This window comes from Tribolium madens, unplaced genomic scaffold (genome assembly GCF_015345945.1).
Source record: "Tribolium madens isolate multiple individuals breed KSU strain unplaced genomic scaffold, Tmad_KSU_1.1 Scaffold_71;HRSCAF=194;Tcas5.2_LG6, whole genome shotgun sequence".
Taxonomy (NCBI): domain Eukaryota; kingdom Metazoa; phylum Arthropoda; class Insecta; order Coleoptera; family Tenebrionidae; genus Tribolium; species Tribolium madens.
In genome coordinates, this window is record NW_025401041.1 from 8,651,755 (window position 1) to 8,663,426 (window position 11,672).

The 11,672-nt window shown below is 33.0% G+C and overlaps 6 protein-coding genes across 6 annotated transcripts in view; 4 read left to right on the forward strand and 2 right to left on the reverse strand.

Moving 5' to 3' along the window:
* LOC123009176 (odorant receptor 85b-like) overlaps positions 1-3,284 on the forward strand; it is a 4,740-nt gene extending 1,456 nt beyond the window's left edge. Inside the window, exons 3-6 of the mRNA XM_044405302.1 lie at positions 522-1,072; positions 1,123-1,225; positions 3,013-3,168; positions 3,213-3,284. Of these exons, the coding sequence (XP_044261237.1) occupies positions 522-1,072; positions 1,123-1,225; positions 3,013-3,168; positions 3,213-3,284 (882 nt within the window). The remainder of the gene's footprint in view (positions 1-521; positions 1,073-1,122; positions 1,226-3,012; positions 3,169-3,212) is intronic.
* Positions 3,285-3,438: 154 nt separating this feature from the next.
* Positions 3,439-5,598, forward strand: LOC123009177 (odorant receptor 85b-like). The gene is made up of 6 exons (XM_044405303.1): positions 3,439-3,467; positions 3,515-3,743; positions 3,785-4,377; positions 4,429-4,531; positions 5,334-5,492; positions 5,542-5,598. Exons 1-6 carry the CDS (start codon positions 3,439-3,441, stop codon positions 5,596-5,598), a joined length of 1,170 nt encoding a protein of 389 aa, XP_044261238.1.
* A 151-nt stretch (positions 5,599-5,749) lies between these two features.
* Positions 5,750-7,144, forward strand: LOC123009003 (odorant receptor 22c-like). The gene is given in 5 exon segments (XM_044405092.1): positions 5,750-6,474; positions 6,526-6,627; positions 6,677-6,779; positions 6,826-6,984; positions 7,030-7,144. Coding segments are annotated over 5 exon segments (1,152 nt in total). The 3' UTR covers positions 7,093-7,144.
* Positions 7,145-7,448: 304 nt separating this feature from the next.
* Positions 7,449-8,934, forward strand: LOC123008950 (odorant receptor 4-like). Its single transcript, XM_044405024.1, has 5 exons — positions 7,449-7,670; positions 7,718-8,286; positions 8,334-8,436; positions 8,479-8,634; positions 8,875-8,934. Exons 1-5 carry the CDS (start codon positions 7,449-7,451, stop codon positions 8,932-8,934), a joined length of 1,110 nt encoding a protein of 369 aa, XP_044260959.1.
* Positions 8,935-9,859: 925 nt separating this feature from the next.
* Positions 9,860-10,826, reverse strand: LOC123009178 (acyl-CoA Delta-9 desaturase-like). Its single transcript, XM_044405305.1, has 3 exons — positions 10,718-10,826; positions 10,159-10,678; positions 9,860-10,112 (listed from the first exon to the last, which is right to left on the reverse strand). The coding sequence occupies exons 1-3, from the start codon at positions 10,824-10,826 to the stop codon at positions 9,860-9,862; spliced, it is 882 nt and encodes a 293-aa protein (XP_044261240.1).
* Positions 10,827-11,281: 455 nt separating this feature from the next.
* Positions 11,282-11,672, reverse strand: part of LOC123008873 (brain-specific homeobox protein homolog) — a 7,270-nt gene continuing 6,879 nt past the window's right edge. The window contains exon 4 of the mRNA XM_044404903.1: positions 11,282-11,400. Coding sequence (XP_044260838.1) covers positions 11,282-11,400 — 119 coding nt within the window. The remainder of the gene's footprint in view (positions 11,401-11,672) is intronic.

An 11,672-nucleotide genomic window follows, 5' to 3' on the forward strand; every position in this document is an offset into this window, starting at 1 on the left:
TTTTTCACTTATTTTTCAGGAAATTGTTATTTTTCTGTTTGTTATTTATAGAACTGTTTTTAAACGCTCGAAAAAGGCACTAACAACACAAATTTGGATCAATTTTCCTTCGTTTTCAACTTATTTTTGGAAAAAAATTTGTGAAATTTTGAGTTTTTAAATGCAAAACTGTGCAAAACACAATTTTTGATCAATTTGCTGATTTTTTTTTAATTGGTTGAAATTTGAGCTGAAATTTTTTAAAAATAATTTACTTAATTTCGGTTTGTTTTAGCAATATAAAAACTATAAATTTTCACTTTAAAAACACACGAAAAAGTATAAATTTTGACCGATTTCCGTGTTTTTTGGCTTATTTTTGATATATATATATATTTTTTTTTTGAATGCAAAATGTGCTGAAATTTTCTGAATTATTTGCGTGTTTAGCTGAAAAACATGCTTAGATTACGTCATTTTTCACTAGTTTTAGAAAAATTTAGAATTTTGAATTGAATAATTTTGTGATTTTTCTTTTTTAGACACTCTTTCGCTACGCCGTCAACTACCGCAACAAACCCTCCCTTGCATGGTTGCTGAAAAACCGTTCCAAATTCTGGCATTTATCCCAATTCCAAGGCGCAATTCGCATGGAATGTGCCAAAATAATGACCACAAGTGCGAATTTCATCCGAAATTACAAGAATTATGCTCTGGTTTTGGCCGCGATTTTCTACATCCAACCTTTCATTTTTCATGAACTCCAGATGAAAATCTACGTTCCTGAAGGCTGGTTTTACTACCTCTATGTGGTTTATTGGTACATGACGCCTCCTTTGTTCGTCAGTGTCTACGGAGTCACTTCTATGTTTTGCGCGATTTGTATTCCGGTCACAATCCAGTTCAAACTTTTGGCACACCGATTCCAAAATTTCGACTTTAACGATGCCAAAAAACTGAAACATTTGGTCGATTATCACAATTTCTTGATTGAGTATTGCACGAGAATTAATAGGTACTCGAATGGAGTTCTTGTTTTCGAGTTTTTTATCACGATTTCGGTCTGTTGCATCTTGATTTTTATTGCTACCAAGTAATTATGAGTAATTTGGGTGAATGTGTGTAATTATGTGGATTTTTCAGTGATTATCCATTAGTTGATAAAATAAAGTATTCGGGATTTATTGTGAGCCAGTTTCTCGACACTGCGATTTTTTGCTACAATTGCGAACTTATCTCGGAGGCTGTGAGTTGATTCGAGGGTTTGCGACTTGACTATTAACAAAATGAGAAAAAGTTAAATTCTTGAGCAAAATTCGTTTTATACACTTTTTTGAGTCTTTAGGATATCTAAAAATGTAAAAAACGTTATATAAATGAAATTAAAAAAATTTTTTTTTGAGTTTTTGGTCGATTTTTGGCACCCGGAGCGGTCTATTGCCAATAACTCCGGACTTATTGGAGATAAATTTTTATATTTGGTACCGTTGGAAGGAAAATTAAATTTTCTATCATATACAAAAAAATCAGTGCTCTACGATAGTTATCGAGAAAATTTGATAAAAACAAAAATATACAGGGTGTTTCATCTAAACCCTACGAAATATTGAGAGTTCGAATAATCGTATTTATTTGAAAATTGGTACATAGCTATAATGAATTAAGTCCTCCTAAATGAAATTAATTTAAACCGGAAGTTCGTCTCAATTCTTGTTTTAAATGGAAAAGTATATTTTTTGCTACGTTTCTGGATTAATCGGGTTATTTTAAGGGAGTTTTCATCAGCTTTCCCTATACCTAAATTTAGCCGTTTTTGAAATATTTAGACCTTTTTAAAATTTTTTGGATTTGCCCTTTCCACTTTAAAAATCGGTAATTCTGCCATTTTTTAAAATTTTGAATTCGTTTTTTTGGCGTTTGAAAGAGAAAGCTTAGATCTTTCTTGTAGTGTTATCAAATTTTGAAAAAAAAATTAACACACCCTAAAATTTTAAGGTTACTTTTGTAATAATTCAAATACCCAGAACTCAATTTTTCTAAATAAAATACCCCAATTTTTATTTTATTAAATGGAAGAGAATTTAATTCTGCATCGATCTGTATTAACATTCTCTATACCTAAATTTAATAATTTTCAAGGTATGGTGACTTTTGTTAAGACTGCGACTAGCCAAATTATTACAAAAGTAACCTTAAAATTTTGTTTTTTTTTAATTTTTTTTGAAAATTTGAAGATTCTCAGAAGAAAAAACTAAGCCTTCTCTTTCAGACGCCAAAAAAACGAATTTAAAATTTTAAAAAATAGCAGAGTTACCGATTTTTAAAGTGGGAGGTGCAGATCCAAATTTTTTTGAAAAACTGGAAATATTTCAAAAACGGCTAAATTTAGGTATAGGGACAGCTAATAAAAACTTCCTTAAAATAACTCGATTAATCCAAAAACGCAATAAAAATATAGCTTTCCATTTAAAATAAGAAAGTTAAGACCGACTTCCGGTATAACCGGAAGTGCCGCCATCTTGAAAATATTTTCATTTAGGAGGACTTAAAGGATTATGGCTATGTACCAATTTTCAAATAAATAAGATTTTTTGAACTCCTAATACTTCTAATGTGGGGTTTAGACGGAACACCCTGTATAAAACTAATTTCACATAAGAATCAAAAATTTTTATTTTTCTCTTTCATTGTGTAACTTTTTTTATTTTTTTTTTCAATTTTTATTTATATTTAATTCCGTACAAGAATTTTTGAACAATTTTGTAGGTTTGAAACTAGGCTATAGTATACCGGGTGAATCCAAAAATCAGTTTTGGTCTTGTTTTTGGCCTATTATTGACAATAAAACCGCAATTTTTTGCCCTGACATATAGCTAATAAAGCTAAATTCACTAAAATTTCTTTGAACCGTATAGGGTGTCCCTTTATTCCAGGACCGTACCCAACTTTTTTTTTTCAAATTGTAACCCAATTTTTTTTTATATTTTTCAGTCCGCTTTCTCAAATGCTCCAAAATCGTGTTGTTATTTCTAGTCTGAAAATGTCGGTAAGGCAGTTTACGACTCGTTATGGTACGAATCCGAGAGTGAAATTCGTCGAAATTTGCCTTTGGTCATTGCACGTGCCCAAAAAAAGGTGACTTTTAGTGGCTATGGACTCGTCTGGATCAATATGACGACATTCACACAAGTAATTAATTTTTTTTTAATTAGTTGTGAAAAACTCAATTATAGGTTTTCAAAGCGACTCTTTCGTTTACCAGTTATCTAAATACAGTGACTGTTGACGAAAAAACTGCTAAATAATTGAAACACACATCTCGGATGTCACTTGATACACCCCCAATGTACATATCGATCACTTAATTACCACTTTTTCACACAAGCTGTCACAATAGTTCCAAATAATTACAGTCCTAGACTTATAATTACGTTATTTCCTTTGGTTTAAATACCAAGAATGACACTAGTGGGTCACAAAAGCAAAATGTAAGTCAGAAAGTGTCCAAAACAGTTTTAATTAATTAAAACTTCAGGGGTGACCACACCTTGGACCCAACTCACTACATTTTGAAATTTTTTCGTGCTGGTGGTGTCCACCCTGATGTCAAGGTCACCCCATTTCTGGTCTTTTTCTTCTGGATGAACTGTACTATTGTCTCAGTTGTGATTATTTTTGCGACAATTGGGGCCATTTTTGGGGCCCTTGACAACGATATCAACACAGTCGTGGAGTGCCTCCAAAGTACCTTCATCTACATCCATGTGAGTACCATGATGGTACTAAACCCCAACCATCGAGTCAGATTCTAGGCAAACACTTTGTCCTCTTCTACAGCAAACCCATTCTGTCCCATCTCCTCACCCAACGCACCCATTTCCTCAAACTCGAGACGTTCGATCCGACCATCAGACAACAGTACCAACGACTCCTCAAAAAGACCTCAAAATTCGTCAATACCTTCATGTTTTTGACATGTTGTGTCGTGTTTAGTTTCTATATGCAACCATATCTCACCCATGGCGATTTACCAGTGAGTGTTTACGTCCCAGATGGGTGGTACTACTATTTCCATTTTGGGTTCTGGCCTTTGGCACCATGCATTGTTGCCAGTATTTACGGCACAGATGCGCTTTTTTGCGCAATTAGTGTGCCAATTATTGTCCAATTTCGACTTTTGGCACGGAAAATACAAAACTGGAAGATTGAAAATACCAAAATTTCGGACCAAAAAAGTCGAAAAACATTCAAAAAAAATTTGAAAGAGTTGGTTGACCATCAGAATTTTTTATTCGAATATTGCAACGAAATGAATCGGTTTAATAATGGCATTTTTCTCAACCAATTTCTGCTCTCTGTCGGGATTATTTGTGTGCAACTGTACGTAGTGTCGCAAAAGTACGACTTTAGGTACCACTATAGTACCCACAGTCTAATTTATGGTTCCAGAGGCTTCAAACTGCCAAATAAGATTAAATGTTTTGGGTACTGTTTTATGGAAATTATCGAAACTGCAATCTATTGTTTCAACGCTGAATTAATCTCTGATGCGGTAAGTACCACCATTTTAGCACTCAAAATAGTGTCCTAATAACCGTTATAACACTCAAATAAGTGTTTAATAAAGAAAGCTTATTTCGATACCAAAACCGATGCTTTTCAACACCAATTTGGGTGCTGAAATAGACTACAGTTTAATTTACTTTCTAGAGGTTGGTAATGGTGATTTTCAGCGGCGCTTTATTAGAGCAAAAGTTCCTAAATTTTTAAAAATTTACTTTTATGTTGAAAAAATGCGTAAATCGTTACAAAAAAATTGCCTCCTTTAATATACTATTATTGGCTTAACAAGTAGAAAACTTATCATTTAAATTGCAATTTTTAATAAAAAAATGAGTACTTTAATAGTCATTATAGCACCCAAATGAGTGCTTTAATGGCCATTTCAGAACTCAAATCAGAATTTATCTTTTTAGAGAAACGAAAATTTTAATAAAAATTTTAATACTCAAATAAGTGATTTAGTGGGTTTGAGACTTGGCTGTAGTATACAGGGTGAATAAAAAATTGTTTTAGTTTTATTTTTGGTCTATTATTGGTAATTAAACCGTTTTTTTTTGTGAGGGCATATAATTGGTTAAAGCTGAATCTACTAAAATTTCTTTGAACCGTACAGGGTGCCCCATTATTCCAGGACCGTACCCAACATTTTTTTTCAAATTGTGACCCACACTGTATTTTTTACCATTTACTTTATTTAAACTTTAATAACCATTCCAGCACCGAAATGAGTGTTTTAATGGCCATTTCAGCACTCAATAATTTTTTTTATCTTCTTGTTGTGTCTCAATTAGTCTGAAGACGTCGGTAACGCCGCTTACGACTCCTTGTGGTACGAATCGGACGACCCTGAAGTCCGTCACGCCATCACTCTTATAATTGCAAGATGTCAAAATCGTATTGTTTTCAGTGGATTTGGTTTCGTTTGGATTAATTTAAAAACTTTCACTCAGGTATTTAATGAAAAAAATATTTTTTCAGGTGTGTAAATATTGGTTTCAGATTTTTAAAACAGCCCTCTCTTTCTACAGCTATTTACACAACGTCGTATTGAATTAATTAATGAAAGCAATCACACATCATGTGAATAATTAAAATTAGCGGCTTTGTAATTAATTTCATTGCTTTGTAATTTCACTTATTTTAAAATTTAATTAGTTTTGTGTTTGTATTTAAATAAATCGAATAGATGGCTAGGTGCAGTTGAAAAATGACCGATCCGAGTTATTATTCACTCAAATTATTTAAAGTTTGTGGTTTGCACCCAAACTCGCGAAATAAACTCCTCAATGTGTATTTTGTCGTAAATTCTTTTTTTTTCTTCGCGATTTTGGTACTTGCGACAATTGGCTTTGCGACAACTTACGATAATAATATTTTTGAGGCGATTGAAAATCTCCAAACTATGTTTCTCTACATTCATGTGAGTGCCAAATTTTTTGAACTTTAGCAAATTTTTTTTTAGTTATTGGGTAAATATGCGACGCTTTTTTTAAGAAAAATGACACTAAGGGAGTTGCTAGAACGCCAAAAACGCTTCTGGCCCCTGGAAAACCTCGAACCACAAGTCCAAAAAAAAATTGACGAATTTTTGACCACCTCAAACAAATTTATACGAAATTTTATAATTGTCACTTTTTTCGTCGTTTTGAATTTTTTTCTACAACCTATTATTACTGGCGATTTACCGGTGCGTGTGTACGTACCCAATGGGTGGTTCCATTACATCAATTTCGTTTTCTGGTACCTATTTCCGGTCATAATTGGGAGCATTTATGGTTCCGACTCGATTTTTTGCTCACTTTGTGTTTCTCTAATCATCCAGTTCCAATTATTGGCCCATAAATTCGAAACTATTAAATTGGAACGTCTCTCACCTCAACTATTCCAAAAAAAACTGAAAAAACTAGTCGATCATCACAATTTTCTAATCAAGTAAGCAAAGAATTGGTCCATTTGTTGCTCCCTGTGGCACACTTTTTTCAGTTATTGCAACGACTTGAACAAATATATTGAACCAATTTTCCTCAATCAAGTCATCGTAGCCACGGCTGTAATCTGCATGCAGTTGTTTATAGTGTCACAAAAGTACTATTTCCCGCCCTTGGGCCGTAAAATAATTTTATTAATTTTCTAGGGAATTTTTGTTACCAAACAAACTGAAATGTTTGGGTTATTGTTGTGGCGAAGTTATCGAAACTGCGATTTATTGTTTCAATGCTGAAATGATTTCAGTTTCGGTAAATCACAAGCGAAATTTTCATTTTAGTAAATGTGCAATTTCAGGCTGAAAAAATCGGTGATGCACTTTATAACTCGCTCTGGTATCAAACTACGGCTCCTGAAATTCGAAAAACTGTCACTTTGATTATTAGCAAAACGCAAAAAAAGATTGTTTTCAGCGGATTTGGTTTGGTTGTAATTAACCTGAAAACTTTCACACAGGTAGGAAAAAAAATATTTTGCGAAAATTCTGATCCAATTTTGTAGATTTTCAAAACCGCTTTGTCGTTTTATAGCTATTTGAACACGATGGTGTCTTTTGAAAAGTAAATTTTTTTTCAGCACTCAAAAGAGTGTTGTAATAACCATTTTAGCATCTGACACACCTACAAAGTAGCAAAAGAGTGTTTTAATGAACATTTCAGCACCCAAATGAGTTTATTACCATAGCAACAAGGTTAAACTAAAAGCAGTACTTTAATGGCCATTTCAGCACTGAAAATAGTGTCGTAATGATTTTTTTTTAATTTGAATGCAATAAAATTTTCACTTGATTGATTTTTATTAGTGCAGGTTGCGGCTCATTTATTATAAATCACCCCTCGATTGAAGGGGCGTTCCGACCCACCCCTGAAATCCTGATCCTTAATAATACACCTGAAAATTTCATCGCATTGTAAAAGAAAATGTTAAACGATTGGGAGCGTTTGACTTTTTTCCCGTTAAAATGGATCTCTCTTGGTGGTTTGCACCCCAAAACTGGGGGTTTTTTTGTCAAAATTTTATTTTGGTACAATTTCGGGTGTTTTGGTACTATTTTAGGACTCGCAATTACGCAGATTTGCCTCTCGTATGAGAATATCTACTACACGATTGACAGTATTTTGACAATTGTGTTATATCTTCACGTGAGTTTTTTGACAATTTTTGAGTTTTTTTTTGACAATTGTTACAGATTATCAGTAAATACGTTAGTTTGCGCTTGCATAGAGACACTCTGGCGACTCTGATTCAACTACAATCGAGATTTTGGAAAATTGACACTTTTGATTTGACAATACGTCAAAAATGTGTCAAAATTTTGACAAAAAGTTTGACTATTATCAAATCTTACTTGGGTTATAGTCTTGTGGTTGTGACAAGTTTCCTAATTAGGCCCATAATCACCGGGGAATTACCCGTTTCTATGTATGTACCACGAGGCACATACTATATTTTTTTTGTCTTGTTTATGACATTCACACCGGGGATAATGTCAAGTATTTGGGGTGTTGATACTTTGTTTTATTCAATCGCAACCCCAGTTTCCATACAGTTTAAATTGCTAGCACACAAGTTTGAAACAATTGACCTGAAGAAGAATTCGAAACAGGTGCGACAAGAATTTCAAAAATTGGTCAATTATCACAATTTTTTAATCAACTATTGTCAAATAATTAATAAAATGTCGAGCGAAATCTTTTTGACACAGTATCTAGTGGCTATTGCAACGTCCTGTTTGCAATTATTCATCACATCACAGCCGTAATTTTTTCTACTACTCGAGTTTTTTGATTTAATTAAGTTTGTAGGGAGTTTGATTTTTTGAATAAAATCAAATGTTTGTCATATTTTATAATGCAAATAATTGAAACTGGGATTTATTGTTTCACGGCTCAGTTGATTTCCGATAGTGTGAGTAAAATTGCAGTGGTACCAAAATAATTGCGTTTTTAGGCTGAAAATGTCGGTAATGCAGTTTACAAATCGGCATGGTACGACTGCAATCCTAGTACCAGGAAAAATATAGCGCTGGTTTTAGTGAGGTCTCAGAAAAAATTTGCTTTTAATGGACTTGGGTTAGTTTGGATCAAAATGGAGACTTTTACCAAGGTACCACCATGAAAATTTTGTTTAGTACTAGGGTACTACTTAAAAAAAATTCTTCTTTACGCGAATTTTTTTGTTTAATTCAAAATGAAGATTTTTAATTTTTTTTTAAACATTTTTGTTAGAATTAAAATGGACGGTTTTACAAAAGTACTACCACCAAACAGATTAAAATAACAATTTTTTTATTTTTGTAATTTTTTAAGGTACTACCTTAAATTTTCAAAAAAATTTTTGTTGCAGATTTTCAAGACGGCTCTCTCATTCTACACGTATCTCAACACTATGGTGTACCAGAATTAGAAAACTGACACAAATTGTATGCAAATAGCATTGTTCAAAAATTTGTAATTCAAATTTCTGAAATTCTAAATACACTAGCTTAAACCACAAAATTTCAATAGTACTCAAATCTGGTCGAAAAACGTCTTTTTCCCGTTTTTTTGTACTTTTCAGTTTGACTGGAAGACAGTACTTTGGGGTAAGTACATTGGTTCCAAGTACCACTGAGAAGTGGTCATGAATAAAAATTGGTTTTAGTGAGTACCACGACAAGAAATAAAGACTTTTTTAGCAATTATGTTTTATTTATTTTGGTACCAATGGCTCAGTTGATTTCCGAAAGTGTGAGAAAAAGTGCAGTGGTACCAAAATAATTGCGTTTTTAGGCTGAAAATGTCGGTAATGCAGTTTACAAATCGGCTTGGTACCACTGCAATTCTAGTACCAGGAAAAATATAGCTCTGAACTTGGGTTAGTTTGGATCAAAATGGAGACTTTTACCAAGGTACCATCATGAAAATTTTGTTTAGTACTAAGGTACTATCACGTTTTACTCAAAATAGAGACTTTACAAAAAAATTAGCTTGCAGAGGTAGAATTTTTTTGTTTAATTTAAAATGAAGACTTTTAATTTTTTTTTAAACATTTTTGTTAGAATTAAAATGGACGGGTTTACAAAAGTACTACCACCAAATTCTTCTAAAGAGTTTAAAATAACATTTTTTTTTAATTTTTATTTTTTTAAGGGATTACCTTAAATTTCCAAAAAAATTTTTGAAATTCTAAATACACTTGCTTAGACCAGAAAATTTCAATAGTACTGAAATCTGGTCGAAAAACGTCTTTTCCACGTTATTACTGGAAGACAGTACTTTGGTCCCAAGTATCACTGAATAAAAATTGGTTCTAGTGAGTACCACGACAAGAAATAAAGACTTTTTAGCAATTATGTTTTATTTATTTTGGTACCAATGGTACTGTTGAATTTTTTTCGTTGGACTAGACTAACCGGTGCTGTTTTAAGGTTATGGGCCAAGCCAACTTTTGCCATAAAATTAATAAAAATTGTATTGACGTTTCCATTGAAACTGTCAAATTCTGCAGCTCGATAGTCCCAGGGAAAGGTATGATGGTAGTTGTGCCAACCTTCACCCATGGTTATATAAGCCACTAGCCGGTTTTCTGTTGGTTTAATGCCACTAAAACCGTAAAATTACCATTGGTACTACTCCAAATTGTTAGTACCTGTCATAGGGTCGGGTACCATACATGTGAGCGGCACTATTAACCAACCAAGTACCATGTAAGGTACCAACATAGCGAACAAAAGTCATGCATAACGAATTGTACCAGTGCTCGTCCCAGAAGTACCACGGTACTAGAACTGGTACCAAAATCGAACTAAAAAAAGCTAAAAACTTGAAATATTTTCTTTGAAATTGTATCAGTTTGTCGTTGTTTATGTCACTAAAATCCAAAGTTTGACCCTTGATTGTGACTTGTGGGTGTTTGCGTACTAGTAACCAACCCATATGGGCGAAAAAAAAGCCCCGATTTATATTATGTGGGTCAGCATCGGTGTCACTAAACTTATGATGGACTCGATGGTCTCTCACCCAATCATAAATCGAGTTTTGGTTACTTATGTTGTTACAAAACAGGAGGAAGAGTCTCAATGGTAGTTTCGCTTGGTACGACCGATGGGTCCATAACCGATGGGCACCCGAAACGGTACCCAAATTCGACAATTCGGCCAAAAACAAATCTAAAATTGGGTTAGAGTTTCATGGGTGTTGGTACTCACTGAAAAGAAAAGTGCCCCAATGGATGTGCAACGTCACAATGTGGAAAAGCCCATGAAGGGCGAAAAAATGGTACAAAATGAAGGAAAACACGTTTTTCCAAACAAACATTTTTTCGTTTGAATGTTTTCGGAAATGGATGAGTTTTTTATAATCTTGATTAGGATTTGTGATTCAAATTTTCTCCGAAAACAATGTTTGAAATGACCTGAATTTGCTTCATGTTTTATTAATCCCGGAAAAAATTTAATAAAGGTGTGAATGAGAAGACACACGCCGCTCTTGATGTTATTAAATCTCTTCATTTCTTTGATTTGATCGTCAAAACACCGGTAGGCTGTGATTCCTTTGTGTTTCATCCCCTTTTATTAATCCTATAAAGGGTGGGTTTGAAGGGTTGGAACAAATAAACACCACTAAACTAACATTTTTATTAACAAAAATATTTACACGAGACACTTATTCTACACTAAACCCTGTGATGTTGTTGCTAGACGAAATTAATATTTACATGAAAATAATAATTTAATTTGGAAAACTATTAATACACTTGGAATGGGTGCTTTTTAAGCTCCTTTGTATGAATAAGGGAGGTTTTTTGCATCGCCAACTATGTCGATGTCGCTCTCGCAGTCACTCAAGTCGGAATTTGTCAACGATTTGCCGGCGAAATCGACCCCAAGTTCTGCACAAAATTTCAAGTTTTAACTAAAAACAGTTTTAAGTTCACCAAAACTAAATACAGTTTTTAGTATAAGTTGAAACAAACCATTTTAGCTTTCTATCTTTACTATTTCAAACTAGATATTTACTTTTAAATTCATATAATTTTTAGTTAAAACTGAATTCAATAAATGTTTTTTAGTATTTATGAACATTACTATATTCAGTTTTTAGTTAAAAAAGTTTTTATTAAAACTTGCACTTATTCTTATTGTCGATTACTAATTAGTTTTT